This window comes from Canis lupus, chromosome 12 (genome assembly GCF_003254725.2).
Source record: "Canis lupus dingo isolate Sandy chromosome 12, ASM325472v2, whole genome shotgun sequence".
In the NCBI taxonomy this organism is placed as follows: Eukaryota; Metazoa; Chordata; class Mammalia; order Carnivora; family Canidae; genus Canis; species Canis lupus.
In genome coordinates, this window is record NC_064254.1 from 17,507,316 (window position 1) to 17,527,145 (window position 19,830).

The following is a 19,830-nucleotide window of genomic DNA, read 5'->3' on the forward strand; positions in this document are numbered from 1 at the left end:
GAACTTAGTGTGCTGTCAGTATTTGAAATTCTTATTTTATAGGAACCCTTCCATTTTCCCCAATTTTAATTTGGGCATGTGTTTAACAAAACAGGTTTTGCTTAAATATTAGACACCTAAACTGGAACCTAAAAGTAAGGAATTTACTTTCCTTTATTTGTTTGGATAGAATTTCCTGGCATTCTCCACCAAAACTAAATGCAGGTGCGCCTGTCAAACTTATTAGGTAAATCAGGTTGGCTTAGTTTACAAACATAAGTCTTCTAAATCCTCTCATGTTTCCTTCATTGTCAAGAAATACTTCGCTTTGAGGAAGGGAGAAGAAAGAAGCAAAGGCAGAGAGAAATTTAGAATAAATAAATAAAATTAAAAAAAAAAAAAAAGATTTGCTGCACAGAATGTATTTCTTTGCTACTAAACCCCACCTTGAAGTTGGCTTTGAGATTCTCTCTGCCCCTCCCCCCACTCACTCTCAAATAAATAAATACATTTTTTGAAGATTTTATTTATTCCTGAGAAACAGGCAGAGACATAGAGGGAGAAGCAGGCTCCCCAAAGGGAGCCTAATGCGGGACTCCATATCAGGACTCTGGGATCACGACTTGAACCGAAGGCAGACACTCAACCACTGAGCCACCCAGGTGCCCCTAAATAAATATATATATTTTTTTAATTATCAATATACTAGGATCAAAAAAACCAGTCTGCTTTTGACATTCAGTAATTGGCATCTAATACCCTTTCTCCAGTCACTTTCAGCTATCAGCTACCCATTGTGTTACTTAAGCACCTTCAAGTAAAGAATGCCCCAGGGACACCTGGGTGGCTCAGTTGATTAAGGGTCAGACTACTGATTTCAACTCAGGTCATAATCTCAGGGTCATGAGTTCAAGCCCAGCCTGGGCTCTGCCTTCAGAGGGGATTCTACTTGAGGTTCTCTCCTGTCCCTCCCCTACTGCCCCCCCCCCTCAAATAAATAAATCTTTTAAAAAGGGGGGGAATGCATCGAGTTTCCCCATCATTCGATCTTGACTTTAAGAGGCATAAAGATGACAAACAGTATCCTCCCATGTGACCACATTCAAATTGAAGCACTCTTCATATGCCATTGAGACATTCATACTGTTTATTATCCCAGAAGCACTCTTCATATGCCATTGAGACATTCATACTGTTTATTATCCCAAAGTTCAGGTATTGTGTTGGGGCCAAGATGCCTATGTAAGTGTTGGCTTATCGTTTAAAATTGCAGCCATTTGAGGGAAGCAAATAAACTGATGTTACATTTAAAAGAATAGAGTAAGAGAATTAAAATGATCAAAAATACTCTCGATTCCACAAGTATACTTTACTCTAGACATTACCCCTTTGTCAGCTTTGGAAATTTAGGATAGCAAAATCATTTCCTTCAAAATAGATAAAAAAGATATAAGAAGTCAGTACCTCTTTGTCATTTCCTTATTGTACCCCATCCACCTGTGTCCCATTCCTTTCTGTTCTCTTTCATAAGATCTTAACAGATAGTTGGTTTGGGGTCCAGAAAATGTCCATCTTTAAATCAAAGTTAGTATTCACTGCTTTTTACACCATAAGTCTAAATGTGATGGAAGAGGTGGAGTGAAAATACTAGTGCTGTATGCATGATGATTTTCACCTGACACCATAAACTCCTCCCTAACTACAGGTGTGGACACTTTTTTTTCCCCTTTCCTCTTTCCACTAAGGACTAATTAGGGACGTAGGCTTGAAGAATAAAGTCACCATTTATGAAGAAGGAACCACTACCCTGATACAAACTGAAATTTCAACAGCAGGTAAGCATTTATTCATTAAAATAACATTTCAAATCATTGATTATAATTGCAAGAAGAAATGAGAGAAATAGGGGAGATGAATTTCAGTATTATGCAGGAAGAATATATCATCAGGTTTACAGGAAAAGATGTTTGCTTTTTGTTTTACTGTTTTAAATTTTAATATGAGGAAAAGAAGCATTACAGAATATAAAATTATTTGCACTGATAGGGGCACAACTAGAGAAACAGATAAAAGAAGCATCTCTAAAGAGAAAGCCTATCAGCTGAAAAATAATTACTAGCATTAGATCAGAGGTGCTTTAAAAAACTCGATTTCCTCATTAACAAATGTTCACCATTGTATTGTAAGTGCTATATTATCTTTATAAAAACAGAGATTTTATACTTTATTTATTTATAAGAAAGGCCTCCCAGGGGGATCCCTGGGTGGCGCAGCGGTTTGGCGCCTGCCTTTGGCCCAGGGCGCGATCCTGGAGACCCGGGATTGAATCCCACGTCGGGCTTCCAGTGCATGGAGCCTGCTTCTCCCTCTGCCTGTGTCTCTGCCTCTCTCTCTCTCTCACTGTGTGCCTATCATAAATAAATAAAAAATTTAAAAAAAAAAAAAAAAAAAGAAAGGCCTCCCAGGAGAGTGTTGTTTTCACTGTCCAATTAATGTTAAAATATTTTAGGTGCCTGTTGTGTGCTGAGGGACATTTCAGTGCCCCAAATAAACTTAATCCCTAAAACTTAAATGAGTATAATTACATTCTTTGACAAAGATTTCAGTTAGTCTGTTGTTGATAACAGTTGAGTCAGAGGAATTACAAGTCTTCACCTTCCAATTCTAGAACAGATACGAATTATGGGGAATTTATAATTGATTGGTGGTATTATGACCCTCTGATCTTATAGCTTTCAGAAGTAATGGTTGTCATTAAGACTTTTTAATGTAATTCAAAAATCTGTAAAATATCTGTAAAAAAATATTTTTTGTCTCTATGAGAATTCCTGCGTTCTGTTTTGTGGCCTTCAAAAAATATTTATTTCATAAAAGGTCCTTATGAAATTCATCATTGTTTACTGAAAGATTGTCCAGTGGTGTTCATTAATTATAATGCCCTCTCTGTTTGAACCCATGGGAGAAATGATTCTCTGATTTTAATGTCATCAATGTTTGTCTCCTTGCATAATTTGTGAATTGAAAGAGCTTCGTAATCTAGAAAGGAATATTGAAGCCAGATCAAGGAGGGTTTTGATTATTTAGAAGTTAGAGAATTTCATTTAGCAATAGTACAAGTGAAAAGTCAAGCAAATGCTATGGTAAAGAGCATAAGAATAATGTTTTAAAGATTTATTTATTGTACTTAAAAATTTTTTTTAAAGATTTTATTTATTTATGACCGAGCGAGAGAGAGCACGAGCAGAGAGGGCATGAGGGTGGTGGAGTAGGAGAAGCAGACTCCCAGCTGGGTTGGGAGCTGGACATGGGGGTCCATCCCAGGACACTGAGATCATGACCTGAGCCGAAATCAAGAGCCGTGCCCCAAGAGCATAAGACTAATTGTATGGACAAGCTGAACCATGTAACTAATCATGTTTGTTTCTCTTGTTGTTGGCTGCTAGAAAGCTTATAGTACAAAACGTGCTCTACCTACTGCAAATACACTTGATTCTCATTGTGGTAGTTATGTTGCATAATGCCACAGGGATCACTGTAGGTAGGGAAAACATAAGATTAGGTTTCTGCAAGTCTTTAATCACAACATTTTCATCAGAAGATCAACACATAACCTTGTTTATGTGTATTTCTGTTTAAAGACACATTATTTAATACATACTGTTGATTTTTTATCATTGAATTCAGAGGCAAGGGCATTATAATTCACATTTGAAGGAAGTTTATGTAACACATGTATCTTCTTGGTAAGACACATCACAGTCTGCACATAACACTATAGACAGCTGTTGAGTACTATGCTTGGGGCCATTTTAAAATAGTGAAATCACCAACAGAAAGCAAATAAATATTTAGAGTACAAGAGCTGGAACAGGAAGTCAGCTTCTGCAACTTCAACTGATAATGTTGGCACTGGAGATTCACATACATCCATAAATAACTGTGAAAGCACTGTGAGTATTGATTTAAAGGGCTCCAGGTAAATTTTAGCAAGTAGGTGAATTCACAAATATGGAATCCACAAATAAAGAGTATTAACTTGGGCAGCCCAGGTGGCTCAGCGATTTAGCACCGCCGTCAGCCCAGGGCGTGATCCTGGAGACCCGGCATGGAGTCGCACATCAGGCTCCCTGCATGGAGCCTGCTTCTCCCTCTGCCTGTGTCTCTGCTTCTCTCTCTCTCTCTCTCTCTCTCTGTCTCTCATGAATAAATAAATAAATCTTTAAAAAAATAAAATAAAGAGTATTAACTTTATATGTAAGACTATAGTCCATTTGCTTTACCTGCTGGCATGTACGTTTATTTCTACCTTGCCTGAATTTTAATTTAAACTTAATTTTTCTTAATATATTTTACCCTGTTGCAAATATAGAGGAAAAAAATATGTTTTAAATCAGTCAAGACTTGGGGTCCCTGGGTGGCGCAGCGGTTTGGCGCCTGCCTTTGGCCCAGGGCGCGATCCTGGAGACCGGGGATCGAATCCCATGTTGGGCTCCAGGTGCATGGAGCCTGCTTCTCCCTCTGCCTGTGTCTCTGCCTCTGTCTCTCTCTCTCTCTGTGTGACTATCATAAATAAATAAAAATTAAATAAATAAATAAATCAGTCAAGACTTGATTGGAACTTTGGGGGAAAAATGTTTTCTTAGGGACAAAAAGCAGGAGATACGTAGCCCCCAAATCTAGAAAATATAATTATATATCAACGGTTGAATTATATACATTGTATTAAGTCCCTTTTTTATTCCTTGGTTTTATCTAACTAAAATGAGCCTCAGCCTTTGCTCACATCTGATTTTTCATCTTCAATCTAGGTGTTTCTCTGCAAGTTGTTCACCTGACCCACTCACGTCGTTTTCTGGTTCTTTGCCCCACATTGTGAAAAGGAGTATCTCTACTTAACCCTAAGACTCTTACTCTGAGTTTCCTATCATCCACTCAGCAACTACTTAGAATGCCTTTTACTATGTGCCAGACCCTGTAGATGCTGGGGATACAGTGGAGCACAAAGCAGATGTATCCTTCCTTCTTTTACCTCCCAGTCTGAGACATACTTAATGAAAACACAAATAAATGAGTCATTACAACTGCTACTATGTCCTAAAGGAAGAGTTTAGCGTACAGTGAATGTGTATCATAGGAAGACTTAACCCAGTATGGATACTCACTTCTATCCAGGATTCGGTCATTAACATTCCCTATTTCCACATGTTCTCTGCTTTACCCACTTCAGTGCCTCTCTTCTTCCTTCTTCTCCCCTCTTCAGAGGGAGCAGCTGCATTTCAAATTACATCCAGTGAAAACAGGACTTCAAGGATATTCCTCAGGAGATTCAAATGTTAACAAGCAAAAACTAAACCTATACCTTCAGGTTTTTAATTAGGTGTGGAATTGCTAGAGCTCTGGAGAAGATGCAAGTGCTAAACTGTTCTACCAAATTACTAATACTGGAAAAAATGTTGAAGAGTCACTTTCCTGAATCACTCAAGGTATTCTACATTTAAGAGCTTTCTTTAATTTCTTTCTTTTATTAATCTATGAAGTAATATTAGACTTGTGGCTGTTTCCCAATTTTTTTCGATGTCAGGACTTTCTTGGAGCACTTATTAAACAGTTTCCCAGTCCCCTCCTGCTAGACTGATTCCATCCATGCATTGTAGATACAGCCCTGATGATTGTTTTTTGTCACTTTAAATTACTTTTAGGAAAACTTGGGTGGTGATGGACTAGATTATTTCTAAGGTAAACTCGAGTTTTAAACTTTTTTTAATGGCAGAAGGGTATGGATTAAGTGTCATTGCTCATAAGAACATAACCTAGGTTTATGATGGAGCTGAGGTTCAGGGGTCATTATAAAATTTTTCTGACTATTTTCAACATCTTAATTATTGAAGTTTTTTTCAATGGTTTTGTTGGTCATTAAGCCTCTATCTGTCGAAGTTGGCTCAATGTCCATGAGGGCCTGCTGACAACTCAGAGCTACTGTGGAAAAGGACATTGATCAGAGATTACAAATTAATGTGAGATTAAAAAGATTTTAAGCACTTGGAGAAAAAATGCAGAATGCAAAGAAATTGTCTTTGAAGGCTGAGATTCTTGATCAAAGAGATAGCCATACAACAGTGATTTTTAAATATGAGTGGCAGGGCGAAAATAGCTCAGTATTAAGAGTATTTGACTGCAAATATGAGTGGCCTGCTATTAATCCAGAAGAGATATAATGAATCATAATTGCTAAAGACAGAGACCAGAGACCTGTGTTTTTGGCACACACCCTGCATAATCCTTGTTTACACTAAACGTTAACAAGTGATCTAGAATACTGTACTAGGTTGATTAAATCTAATCATCTTGCCTTATGGATCATGTTTAACCTATATGTGCTAGAGAAAAACTGATTGATAATCTGGAATTGTATGGCTAAAAGAATACCAAATGGACAATCTGACTGGAAATTTCCCATTTTGAATGCATACACTGTGGCAAATCAATGTTTGGCCCACTCTTTTGCCAGAAAGAACTAAAAAGGTTTTGGTGACCTTCACAGGTAACCTTCTAAGATATAATCATCAAGACAAATGATGGGCACCTACATTATAAATATTATATTTGGATAGTAATTTAGCAGACAGATAATTTTAATTTGTTTTATCCTTCCAACAACTTTGTAAGATGTCCATTAACCCATTTTAGAAATGAATAAGTTGGAATCCAAAAAAGATAAAAGCAAGTAAAGAATTGGTTAAATCTCAGTTTCTTTGTTTTCATATTTACTACTTTTCACATAACAGCTTAGCTACCAGATGCCCAGGTGTAGATATTGACTTTTTTTTTTGACACCTCCCATACTGTTTGCCGTGGAGCTTTGCTCATAATAATTCTCAATAAACTGTTGTTGGTCACTGGCAATGTTATAAAATAATTACTTATTAACCCTCACCTGTTCCAGTCTTATTTTTTAAGGATCTCTGAATTCAAATTAGTTGAGTTGATCCAAATAGTATGTATCATTTTTTTAAAAATATCTTTCACATTATCTCAGTTGAGCTTTATAAAACCTATTAATCCCTGTGTAATATTAATACCTCTAAATAGGCAGGTATTAACATAATTTTACGGGTGATATTACTAAATCTCTTCCCGTATGTAAGTGCAAGAGTTCAGATTTAAATGCAAGTTATCAGATTACAAACCGCGTGGTTGTTTGTTTGTTTTTTTTTGTTTGTTTTTAAAGGTTTGCTTCTCATAACACCATTTGAAATAAGAGATAAATAAGCTGTGTAGGCTAGGCACAAATCAATGGCTTACTTGTATAATCTCTTTAATAGCTGCTTAGCTTATCTTTGAGTCTCTTTGTCTTACTTCAGTTATTGCATTGTTGTATAATGCATAGCTTGGGTTCTCTGACCATACTTTCAAAATCCTCTTCTATTTACACTATGCCCTTTAGAGAATAAAAACGATAAAGAATAAAATGTTTTGTTGGTCACACTGCCTCCATTTTTTGAGGCTATGGGTATGTATTTTATAATCTTTTTTTTTCTTTTTTAAATTTTTTAAATTCCAGTTAACTTACAATGTAATATTAGTTTCAGATATACAATTTAGTGATTCAACACTTCCATACAACACCCGGTGCTCATTACAAGTGCACTCCTTAATCCCCCATCACATTTCACCATCCCCCCACCTACCTCATGTTAGTATTTCAGTAATTAAATATCTCTCCAAATTTCTTTCACAAACTCCAACTGCTCATTCCTCCAGCAAGCATCCTTACTTCCCCTAGCTACTTCCCATCTCCTCACAGCACTCACCTTTTGAATAAATAGCTGTCAAAAGCATTTGTTTTGTTATTCTCAACTAATGCCAAATCTTTCAGTCAGCTGAAAATCTCTTACAAACAGGTCATGTTTTTTTTTTCTTTCAAAATCTGAATATTGGAAAGAACATTTTTAAACCTTCTAAACATTCCACTCATATACTAAGCTCCATCTTTGAAAAGAGATACATGGTTTCTTCATGGGAATAAACATTTTAATAAACTTATGATTATGTATAATTAAGATTGGCAGCCCCAGAATTTAAAGAGAAAAAGCATGACCCTTCCATGTTAATTTGATTCTCAGATTTTCACTCAGTATTAGCCCAACTAAATTTGAAAAGATACATTCTATGAAAGATTTGAGTGAGGTCCCAGACTGGGCCAGACAGAAGAGAGTTGAATAATGTTCTAGGTATTGAGGTAAGTGATTTGAATCAAGATGTGATAAAAGAGGTAAGATGTAGGTTCCAATGCCCTTATAATTTAGTTTTCACTGAAGTATAACACATTCTAAAGGTGCACACAACGTAATTATGTAACTCTGAATTTTCATAGAGTAAATATCTGTACAACCTGCAATCCAATAAAGAAAGCATTACTTCAGACGTGGTTTCTCCCTATCCCATCCCCCAGTGCTCTTTTCCAAACATTATCTTTCCTTGCTCCCCAAAAGTAACCACCATCCTGACTTCTAAAGCCATAATTTGGTTTTATCTATTTCTTAATATAATATAAATTGGAGCACATAGGATATCTTTTTGTATCTACATTCTTTTGCTCAACATTAAGTTTCTGTTTTATAATCCATAGTATGAATATACTGCAATGTATTCATTTTGTCCACTGCTTATGGAGACTTACACTGTTTTCACTTTCTATTTATTATGAAAATACTGCTAGGAACACTAGCCTGGAGCTCATCTCTCCTTGTTACAACCACAATTATCTCTTTTCTGTAAGCACCCATAGCATATGAAAGTGGTTTTGTAGGGCAAGCATCTATGATTCTTAGTGGAGAAAAAAAATATGAAAGGCCACAGAACAGAATTCTATTTTTTTAAAGATTTTTCTTCATTTATTCATGAGAGACACACAGAGAGAGGCAGAGACAGGCAGAGGGAGAAATAGGCTCCCTGCAGGGGAGTCCCATGCGGGATTCAACTCAAGGACCCTGGGATCACACCCTGAGCTGAAGGCAGATGCTTAACCACTGAGCCACCCAGGTGTTCCCAGAATCCTAACATTCAGAATTGTTTAGTCAACAACCAGTTGATCCACTGTGTCAGACTCCATGTATGTAATAATGAATAATTATTATTACATAATTACAACCCTCAGGGAATGCTTATAGAGCCTCGCTCCATGAAATCTGAAAAGCAGGGGGCTTCTTTGGGAAGGGGGATTACCCTCAATGATTATTAGCCCTAAATCCATATATCAGATTCTGATTCATTCTGTAAGTATGTATTATTGATCTGTGTGCCATTTACTCAGCATATTGTTTCGGTACCTCTCACTGCTGTACAGTAAAAACCTAAGTTTGGGGAGAGTTTTCTTAGGCTTTCCTAGACTTTTACAGTTTTCATGTATAGTAATGAAAAAGCAAGAGAAAGGTTTGTATGTGTGCATGTTGTATATATAGGTGTATATATAGGTGTATATAATTTCCCCTCTCATGGCCACAATTATACCATAGAAGAAGAAGTGGAAACGGTAATATGAAACTGAAAGAATTAGTAATGTGATTGGCTTGTCTCTCTGGGTTCTCTGGCTCAGGTTTATGGAGCAGTGATGAACATAAATCGTGGGAATCCCTTTCAAAAAGAAGTGGTAGTGGATTCATGGCCAGACTTCAAAGCTGTTATCACCCGGCGACAGAAAGAGGTACAGGTTTAAAAGGCTAAAACAAAAACAAACCCCCAAAACCGGAGTTGGCATCAACTAAAAAGAAAAGATTAGGTAAAGGCAATATTACAATCATCACAGCCATATATATTAGCATAAGAAGCTACATATTTCACCATTAGTTCTTTTTTAAGACTTTATTTGAGAGAGAGAACGTGTTCACAAGCAGTGGGAAGGGGCAGACGGAGAAGCAGACTCCTCGTTGAGTAGGGAGCCTGATGTGGGGCTTGATTTCAGGACCCTGAGATCATGATCTGAGACAAAAACATGCTTAACCACTAAGCCACCCAGGTGCCCTTCACCATTAGTTTCTAATTTGATTGTCTTTGGAGTATCAGGCATATGAAAAACGTGTTCAATAGTGTTTCTTCAATGTTTCACAATTTCTAGAAGAATGAAGCATATATACTTCTGCATACTCATTTTTCCTCTGGTTTGATGATGGCTGAGGACCAATGACTTTGGTCATGTGGGTAAATACATAAGAAGATTGAAAAGGATGACATCTACCCCATTCTTTGAGGACAAGGGGAAGCTCACATGATCAAATGTGCTACACTGACCACATAGGAAAGTTCTGAGAGTTATATTTAAGGTGTCTCCATTAAGTCATATACTTTTCATTTTTATAAATAAATAAAATACCAGAAAAATATGAAATAGATATCTTAAAATTTCCCAAATACCAGAAATATAATCAAGCAAAAGTTCCAAAATTTCTGTTCTTTCCCTCACTATAGTATATTAGTCACATCCCCATCTAGCCATTGTTAATAGATGGCTAATTTTGGTAACAGGAATTATCTAGACATATGTAGTCAATGGTATCTAATCTATCTGGGATTTGAGTTACATGGAGAATATATGTATGTTTTTATGATTATGTCTTCTGTCCCAGGCTGAGACAGACAACCTGGACCATTATACTAATGCCTATGCTGTGTTCTACAAGGATGTCAGGGCTTACCAACAGCTATTGGAAGAACGTGATGTTATCAACTGGGATCAAGTTTTTCAAATACAAGGTGACATCAAGTGCAAGATATTAGGCAGTCTTTGTTTTTTTCTCATTTTTGTCATACATGCCAGATAGATATATTTCACATATATGATAATATATATGATAATGTCCACATAAGTGGACAAATTCATATATATACATTTTATGTACTTAAAATTTACATATTATGTTTTGTAAGAACACTTGTTTTACTCCTAATGAGGCTTGGCCTTTCGGGTAAGTAGAAGACGTTTAAATGGGGCTGCTTTCAAGTGATATTTCCCCCCACTGTTACTGTAATATGGATATCACTAAGTATCACAGCATGTGTTTCTTTATTACTCTTAATCATTTCCTGTCACAATCTTTTAAAGTGACTCTAACTTAACTATAAGCCAATAGGTAGGTCTTTTCTTCTTTCTGAAGCAGGTGATTCTGGAAAGAGATAATTAACTGATTTGCATATGATATCTGACATGATTTAGTAAGATAAGAGTATATTTGAGATCCAAGGAGATAATTGCATGGTTGTCAATGCTAGTGGAAGAATTTTGCCCAAGTCCGAATTAGATTTAGAGTTTCTGATAGTGTGCATGGACAATTTCAGCTTCAGTGTATCACTTTTTCAACTTTTCATAACAATTGGGAGGTGATACAGTCAATGAAGTTACTGTTTTTAACTTTTCCATTGAAAGTGAATTCCTTGATCATTTGATAGCAAGGGAGGATTTCTCGTGCTAGAAATACAAAGTCTGATAATTTTTTTCAGCAGCAAACAACTGAGGCCCTCTCACAAGGAGAAAGTTCCTACCTACCTGCAAATAATGACCAATGCATATTCATAACCTAAAGATTTGGGGTGTTTTATCACATCCATTTGGAAATGCTCAAAAAGGTGTTATAATAGAAGTTCTAAACTATCTCTCACTCTTACATATTTACCTCAGTTACACTGGTTAGACATGAGACATGGTTCTACCACTCATTTAGCCAAACTAGGAAAATGTTTTCACCATTATTACTTTAGTGTGGAAATGAGTATATCTTTTACTTGGTGTGAAAAATCATGGCAGTAATCGGATAGATGGTGGTGCTATAGGCCCACTCTCCTCAAATCACCTGCAGCCATCATTAGGAAGAGAACATCTCTATAATTGCCAGTATTTTTTCCCCCAGCAGGCTGAGCTGCTAGTCATGAGTCAGGTATCATCATTTAAATTGACACAGTCATCCTTCCTGAAGTTTAGTGGGGACAGATGTAAGTTAATAGCACCTAAAATAGCTGGAGTGTTAAAGGCCTCTCATTTAGCATGTAATCAGTGTAGGGCATTACCTTTGGCCGCTGATGTGGCCTCTTGGCTATGGGCTTCTATGGTAAGAACTACAGTTTCCTTGAAATACTGAGTAGCTTCAAAGAAATCATCAGTATCTTCACTATTTTTAACCAGACACCTAAAGAGTGCTGTTTCCAAAACATACCCAAATCATGAACAACTCCAAAGACCTACTACCGCCATAGAAATGGCCAATCTTTTATCTTGCTGCCACAGAGCTATTGGTTGGGCTGATTAAAAATTAGGCAATGGAGGGGCATGTGGGTGGCTCAGTGGTTGAGCATCTGCCTTTGGCTCAGGTCATGATCCTGGAGCCCTGGGATCGAGTCCCGCATCAAGCTCCAGGGAGCCTGCTTCTCCCTCTGTCTATGTCTCTGCTTTTCTCTGTGTGACTCTCATGAAAAAGTAAGTAAAATCTTAAAAAAAAAAAAAAAAAAAATAGGCAATGGAGCAACTTCAGTGCCCGGTGTTCAGAGTAACAGCACCCTCTGCACAGGAATGCCTTTGTCATTTTTAATCCAAGAGCCACCCATAAACAATATTAAATCAGGGTTAATCCACTGACTACTAGGAGTCAAACTCTTTGTGTTGGCCATGGGAGAATAGGTAATGAAAAAGTATACAGTTACCCAGATAGGCCAGGCTCTTTTGTTCACTAGTAGTTGCATGGACATAAGAGAGCTCATTTACATGAGCACTAAACTAAAAGTTTCAGAAGCCTGCTTGCTGGTACTATGGTCCAATAAACTATGATTCAATAAATGGCCTGAGTTCTGTCTTTTCCAATTAGTAAGTCTTTCCTGTCTGAGGAGGTAGGGTAGACAAAGACAGGACAGTCAGTGCAAGTTCCTTCTGTGAGCAAGGAGAAAATAATTTGTTAAAATGGTAATCTACACAAAGGACAGAAGGACATGGTCAGCAACACCATGGAGAGATAATCAACAAAATCCAAACTATGGAAATTCTACCCAACAAACTGGATTCTTCAACAAATAAATTGAAAGGATTTTTAAAGAGAGGTTGGGAGAAGATACAGATATTGAAAGAAAACCTGTAGATGAAAAGATTTACCAGACAAAAAGTGGACAAAATCTAATAATAGTGCTTATGGACTCACACTTGCAAAATAAAACTTAAAACAAGGACATTATTTAGAGGACAGTGAGAGAATTGTGATTGGGAGAATGATAAGTAGAACATGGTTAGTACATTAATAAGAGCACGTAATGTCATGAGCACGTGTGTTATATAAGACTGTTGAATCACTGAACTCTACCTCTGAAGCTAATAATACACTTTATGTTAAGTAATTTAATTTAAATAAAAGTTTAAAAAAAGATGATTAATGAACTTTTATTTTGTGGCCTTAGTAGTAGTTAAAATATATAATAATTAAGTTATGCATTTGTCTTATGCAGTTTTCTCTGCTACATCTTATAATTTTAAAAAGTTTTATTAAAGAAATGTTAGTCTGGGCAGCCCGGGTGGCTCAGCGGTTTAGCGCCTGCCTTCATCCCAGGGCGTGACCCTGGAGTCCCGGGATCGAGTCCCACATCGGGCTCCCTGCATGGAGCCTGCTTCTCCCTCTGCCTGTGCCTCTACCTCTCTCTTTGTCTCCTCTCTGTGTATTCTCATGAATAAATAATAAAATCTTTAAAAAAAAAAAAGAAATGTTAGTCTGACTTTGAGAAAAAATTATTTCAGTCTAATTTAGAAAAAAGAAATTTTATTTGAACTACTATCCATACCCTTGGTTAGGATGAACTATGTTTTCTCATAGTCTCTTGAATTACTTCAATGTAATTCCAGGTTATAATATGGAATTCTAGCCACAGCATCTATAATTTTTAATAGCAATAACTTGAATACCTACTTATCTCTTTGTAGATTTAACTCCCTGAGGGAGGAACCAAAGTTTAAATATCAGATTGTGTTCAACATGTCTTCCTATTCATGTAGTCCTGTATTCTTCAAGAGGAAGTGACTTACTGGAAGGAGGAAAAAAGCCTTTAGATATGGATGGAAGTTGGAAAGTCAATTTCCAGAGGATAAAATTAATCAGGACCCAGAATGGAAAAGATAGAGCTGATAAGATTTTGGAGAAGCAGAGCAAGGCAGTTCTAAGTAAACAGAAGATAACATGCCAAGCAGTGAGTTCTATCAGAACAGAGACTATAATTCTTGTGTTTCACTGTGATGCCCAGCATAGTGCTTTACATGCAAGTACTGAATGAAAATTTATACATAACATAGTATAGCTATGATAAACGAGTAGGATCCAAGTGAGTTAAGTTTAGGATAAATCTCACCAACTAAATTTATACCTTGATATTTCTGTAATGGACATCTAGGCAAGAGGCTGGAAGACTCTAAGTCAGAATGCCATGCCAAATAAATCTGAGTTATTTTATGCTTCTAGCTATACAGTAGATTATAGACTTTTAGAGTTATAAAAGTTCTCTTACCTTTAGGAGTTTAAGATCAGTCTGAGAAGTCAGAAAAATCAAGAAAATCCCACAAGCAATTCCAAATTCCTAAGGGATATTCCCATCAGAAAGGTTCATGGAAGATCACGATTATGTGAAACAACATGATGGGGATTTGAAAACCCCACACACTGTTTGAAAATCAGGCAGAGAGTAGCTGTAATAATTTATATATAAATATGTAATGGTTAGGATAATACAAGGTGGCAAACTGGTGGTATTGATGATACTTAGCATAAAAATACTGCAATGAACTTCCTTTTTTGTGTTTTCAAATAAAGTATATTTTTCATTATATCTTTCCATGTACAGGGCTGCAGAGTGAATTATGTGATGTTTCCAAAGCTGTTGCCAACTCAAAGCAGTTAGGTGTAAAGCTTACTTCCTTCAAAGCTGTTCATTTTTCTCCTCATTCAACTCTGCCGGACACCAGTTCTCTGTATGTAGATCAAGTTTCTACGTGTGGGATGGGACTTAACTATATAGAAGTACAAATAGCAGTACCTGAAATACTTAGCATTATTAAGGAATATTTGGGTACCCTGGAGTAGGGACACACAGTCTAGATATGTCTGTGTGTCTATATGTCTCTGGGTCTGTGTGTCTGTTTTTTTCTGCTGTGCTTAGCTGCTCATAAGTTCTTGAAATAATCAAATCAGCATCTTTGTGCGTAATGAATGAATCCAGGAGTCCTATATTTTCACTATATACACAGAAAAATTATTGCTTGGTATGCTCCTCCTCCAAATAATTCCAAATAACCTCTGTTGTCTGAGCCCAAAGTGTGTATTGTTTTTTTCATGGTTCAGGGATAAGGATAAGTAACTGACTTATATGGGTCTATTCTATGCCAAGCACTGAATGCTTTAAATATATTACCTCTCGAACTCTTTTCATAACCCCATAAACTATGGTATAATTCCCTTTTTGAACAGTCATTTCCCAAATTTGTATACTCTTTATTTTGGATACCCTGTCCTTCAGGTACAAGGTCATAGTCACTGATATAACTACTCCTTAGCAATATTCTTATTTGCAGTGACATTTCTACCTGAGGCTTCTTTGCCTCAGTCTCAGCCTTTGTTTTAAGTTCATTTTCAAAAATTAAATTAAAACTTCTTCTAAGCCAGTAATTGCTTATATTTATTTATTGTTTACCCCTGCTTAGTGATTAGATTATTGGTCCAATGCCAGAGCCCATAGTATGCCTAGAATGTGAGCTAACACTGCTGAACCACTTACAAAAAGAAAACACAGGGGGACCTGGGTGGCTCAGTGGTTGAGCATCAGCCTTCGGTTCAGGGTGTGTCCCAGAGTCCTGGAATCAAGTCCCACATTGGGCTTCCTGCAGGGAGCCTGCGTCTCCCTTCTGCCTATGTCTCTGCCTCTGTGTGTGTGTCTCTCATGAATAAATAAATAAAATCTTAAGAAAAGAAAACACAAACTGTTACTATATAAAGACCGTAGCACAAATGGCATTAGAAGTCATGGGAGATGGTCTTATGACATGGATCATTTCAAGAATAAAAGCAAATTCTGAAGCAAAACCAGTACCATAGGTTTTTAAGTAATCCATCTCAGGTCTTAGAAATTGCAGCAATTCCTATCTTTGTCTTTATCTCAATACTATGAGCTTTTAGACCTGTTTCCAGACCTTTAGGGGAAGGCCTAGAAAGATTAGTATTACTTGAGCATCTCTATATGCCTAGAAATGTTAAGCAATTTGTATTTCTTTTCTGACCATGGATGCATACAAATAGAAGTTCTATTCTAATACTTTTTTTTTTTTTTTTAAACCAAGGAGAAGATTAGTGACCGAAGAATCTGGACTTACCCAAGGCTTTAGAGAGGGTGTCAACAGACTTAGACTTAACAAGTCTGAGAACTGTTTTACAGAAAAATGAAATACCCTAATCTATATGAAGGCAATAAGAAATGGGGGTAAAATTAGAAGGAAAGATTTAAATCCCATATAATGAGTATTTTGTCCTATCAGAAATGAAACCCTGAGAGATGTTCATAAGTGGGAAGTGATAGATTCTAATCCATTGAAAAAATTTTGGTATTTGCTAAGTACATCTCTGGGATTGTTTCTCAGTTTGAATCAGTATAAAAAGACAAGCAGCTGTTTGTAGTCAGATGATCCCAAGTTTACATTTCTTCTCATGTTGTTTTCTTCTAGAATGAGTTCTCCCCCACGGCTAACATACCTGAGCGTTACTGATGCTGATCTACTCAACAGGACTTGGTCACGAGGAGGCAATGAACAGTGTCTCCAGTACATCAAAAACCTCATCTCTTGCTTCCCCAGTGTATGTGTCCGTGATGTCAAGGGAAACCCAGTCTCTTGGTCTCTCACAGACCAGTTTGCCACTATGTGCCATAGCTATACCCTGCCAGAGTATCGCAGGAAAGGTTATAGCCGGCTGGTGGCCCTCACGCTGGCCAGGAAGTTGCAAAGCCGGGGATTCCCCTCTCAGGGCAATGTCCTGGATGACAACATGGCATCCATAAGCCTCCTGAAGAGTGTCCATGCTGAGTTCTTGCCCTGTCGTTTTCACAGGCTTATTCTTACCCCTGCAGCTTTCTCTGGCTAAGTTTAGCTCTAGCCTATTGAAACTTCAGGCATTTTCTTCCTTTCCCTGATGATACATATACTCCTTAACTGGCAACGAGGAGAATATTCAAACTGGAGTCAGAAGAATCTCAGGTTGTTGAAAGCAGCCTGGAAAAGACATGCAGGATCAGCCTGAGAAGCCTTCACTCTCTCTGTGTCAGGTTTCTATGGTAAATAACTAGAGGTCAGAGATATCAGTGGCTGAGAAGAAGATAATTATCTTCCTTTGGGATCCACCGCAAGAAAAAGGTTCTAAATCCAGCAGTTCTCAGCAAAGTTATAGAAATGAAAGCCTGAAAACAGTGATTTAAAAGAAGCATGTGGCTACTGCTTTATTATTGCTGCTTGGGCTTAGCTCTGAATTTTCACAACCACAGCTGCTCCCCACTACCATACATACACTCCCCTGTACCTCCTGTTGCTATGTCTCTCTAAACTCTTCCTACCGCTTTTGATCCAGGTGCTCTGTAGAATAATCCTCCTTTTTTCCCCTTTAATTATTGGTTTTCCATTTCTGCTTACAACTCTAGCCTATAGTTCTTTTCTGGGAATGTTCAAATGCAGTGGTTCTCACATTTTAGGGTACTTCTAAACCACCTGAAGGGCAGATCTGCAACACAGTGGTGGAGCCTCTTCCCCACAATCCCTGATTCAGTAAGTCTTAGGGTCTGAGAATTTGCATTTTTATATAATTCCCACTGCTCGGTGGTCTTGAATGGAGGAATGAAGATATGGGCATTTTAAATGCTAGAAACAGATGATATCAGCATAGGACTGGACCTTACCTATCACCTATTCCAGTTCCTTGTTTATAATCTGCTTTTTCATAAGAAATTATATACGTGTGAATGTGTGGTATGCAGATGCACATATAAATGTGCTTTCATAGATACACAAATATAAATACATTCCTTTTGTATTTTATATATGCATATTATAAACATAGAATTTTGATAACATAATAAACTAATTCTTTGTATATGAAAAATTTAAGGATCAGGGAAAATAAATGATTTTTTAAGACAATATAGATAATTGCTGTTAGATGTCAAGCCAGAATGCTGTCATTTTTATTTCAATCTATTTTTTTTCGCTAAATCATCTATCATTTTTGTAAATTTAAATGCTTAAATAATTAAATAAATACTTTCATCAGTCTTATATCCTGAGGGTTTTTTTTTTTTTTTTTTTTTTTTAGTTTAGGTTTCAATTGCTTTTGTGTGAATATTTATCTTTCAAGGACTGCAAAGGAAGAGGAGATAAGCATCACGAGCTGTGTTCCTCCATTTGCAATAAAAGCAGGCACAAACACAATGGTCAGATTTGTCTAGTTTGTATAAAGTTGACTTCGCCATAGAAAAAGTATTTTCTTATCTCAATAGAAGTCATAAAATCCCAGCTACAAAGATAAGGGAAGATCCAACTTTAGATGTTTATTCTGACAGAAGTAAACAAACTGAGAGAATCCTTTTAATTAAAAAAAAAAAAAAAACAAGACTCCTTGAGAATGATATATGCTTAGGTCATCCTGAGCTACTGGTTACCTGGAAACTTATCCTTGTGCCAGAGGGAAGAACACCAAGTAATCCAAGTCCATAAAGCTCTTGGGAGAATATGGCCTAGTTTCTGCCCCAGGGATGCTCATTATCTTTAGCATTGATTAAACATGGTTATTCCTGCCTGGTAGGTGGCAAAAATATTATAGCCTTACTTTTTTCTTAATAATAATATGCTAACCACTTATTTAAAATTTAACTATGTGCTGGTAATTGTGCCAAAGAGTAGATATATATAACTTAATTGTTGTGAAGGATAGGAATTATCTTATCTCGAGAATTCTGGCTCAGAGGTGTTATGACTCACCAAAAGTTATGCAGGTTTTAAGTGGCCACATCATGGTCAGAACCAGGTTTTTCAGATTCTGAAGCCAGTGCTGTTACTCATTACACTAATTAGTCTCTTAAGCAGCTTGAAACTCTTTGGGGGCAGTTATTCCTTTATCTCATTGCTTTCTGAATGTTTCACCGCCACCACTACCCCAAAGTGGGCTGGATATTTTGAAAGAGACTTTTTTTTCTATCCAATTTCACTGTAACTTTACATATATATATATATATATATATATATATATATATATATATATATATATATAATTTTTTACTTTTATCTTCCAGATAACCATGTTGGATATAATTGTTCAAATTTCAACCGTTTCTGACCCTTTTAAGGAAAGTGTGGAGCAATTTCTGGAGAAAGGAAAGAACTGCAAGAAGAGAGGGGGAGGGATTGGGTCCTTAATGCTGCCTTAAGGAACTTATTCAGTATAATATACAAACTGTTGAAGAGTTTGAAGCAGAATATTCACTTGTTTGGAAATTAGTTTGGAGACTATGACAATAGTCTAAGCAAGAGATGATCCTGTTTAGCCTGGATTTGAATGCTGATAATGATATTGGTGAGAAGTGAACCATTACTAGAGGTATTTAGGAGGAAAAGCTGTCAGGATTTCATGGCTGAATGGTATACTGAAAGAGAAATCTCAAGAATGACTTCTAGGTTTCTATATTATGAACCCCATGGCTGGTGGTATTTTTTCACTGAGATGAACACTGAAACAGCACCAGGTATGGAGCAACTGGAAGTAGAAGGGATTGTTTGTTCTGTTTGGGGATGTGGCATTTTGAGACCTA

General features: G+C 36.8%; 1 protein-coding gene across 4 annotated transcripts; it reads left to right on the plus strand.

Moving 5' to 3' along the window:
* The first annotated feature begins 1,722 nt into the window (after window positions 1–1,722).
* On the plus strand, window positions 1,723–18,286 carry GLYATL3 (glycine-N-acyltransferase like 3). Of its 4 annotated transcripts, XM_025418990.3 has the most exons (6): window positions 1,723–1,814; window positions 5,345–5,462; window positions 9,575–9,682; window positions 10,602–10,728; window positions 14,836–14,962; window positions 16,706–18,286. In XM_025418990.3, the coding sequence occupies exons 2-6, from the start codon at window positions 5,385–5,387 to the stop codon at window positions 17,118–17,120; spliced, it is 855 nt and encodes a 284-aa protein (XP_025274775.1). In that variant the 5' UTR covers window positions 1,723–1,814; window positions 5,345–5,384; the 3' UTR covers window positions 17,121–18,286. The 4 variants fall into 4 exon arrangements, with proteins under 4 accessions (XP_025274775.1, XP_025274778.1, XP_025274776.1 ...); XM_025418993.3 differs by lacking the exon at window positions 5,345–5,462 and having other exon boundaries at window positions 16,706–18,285; XM_025418991.3 differs by lacking the exon at window positions 1,723–1,814 and having other exon boundaries at window positions 4,568–5,462.
* The last annotated feature ends 1,544 nt before the right edge of the window (window positions 18,287–19,830 follow it).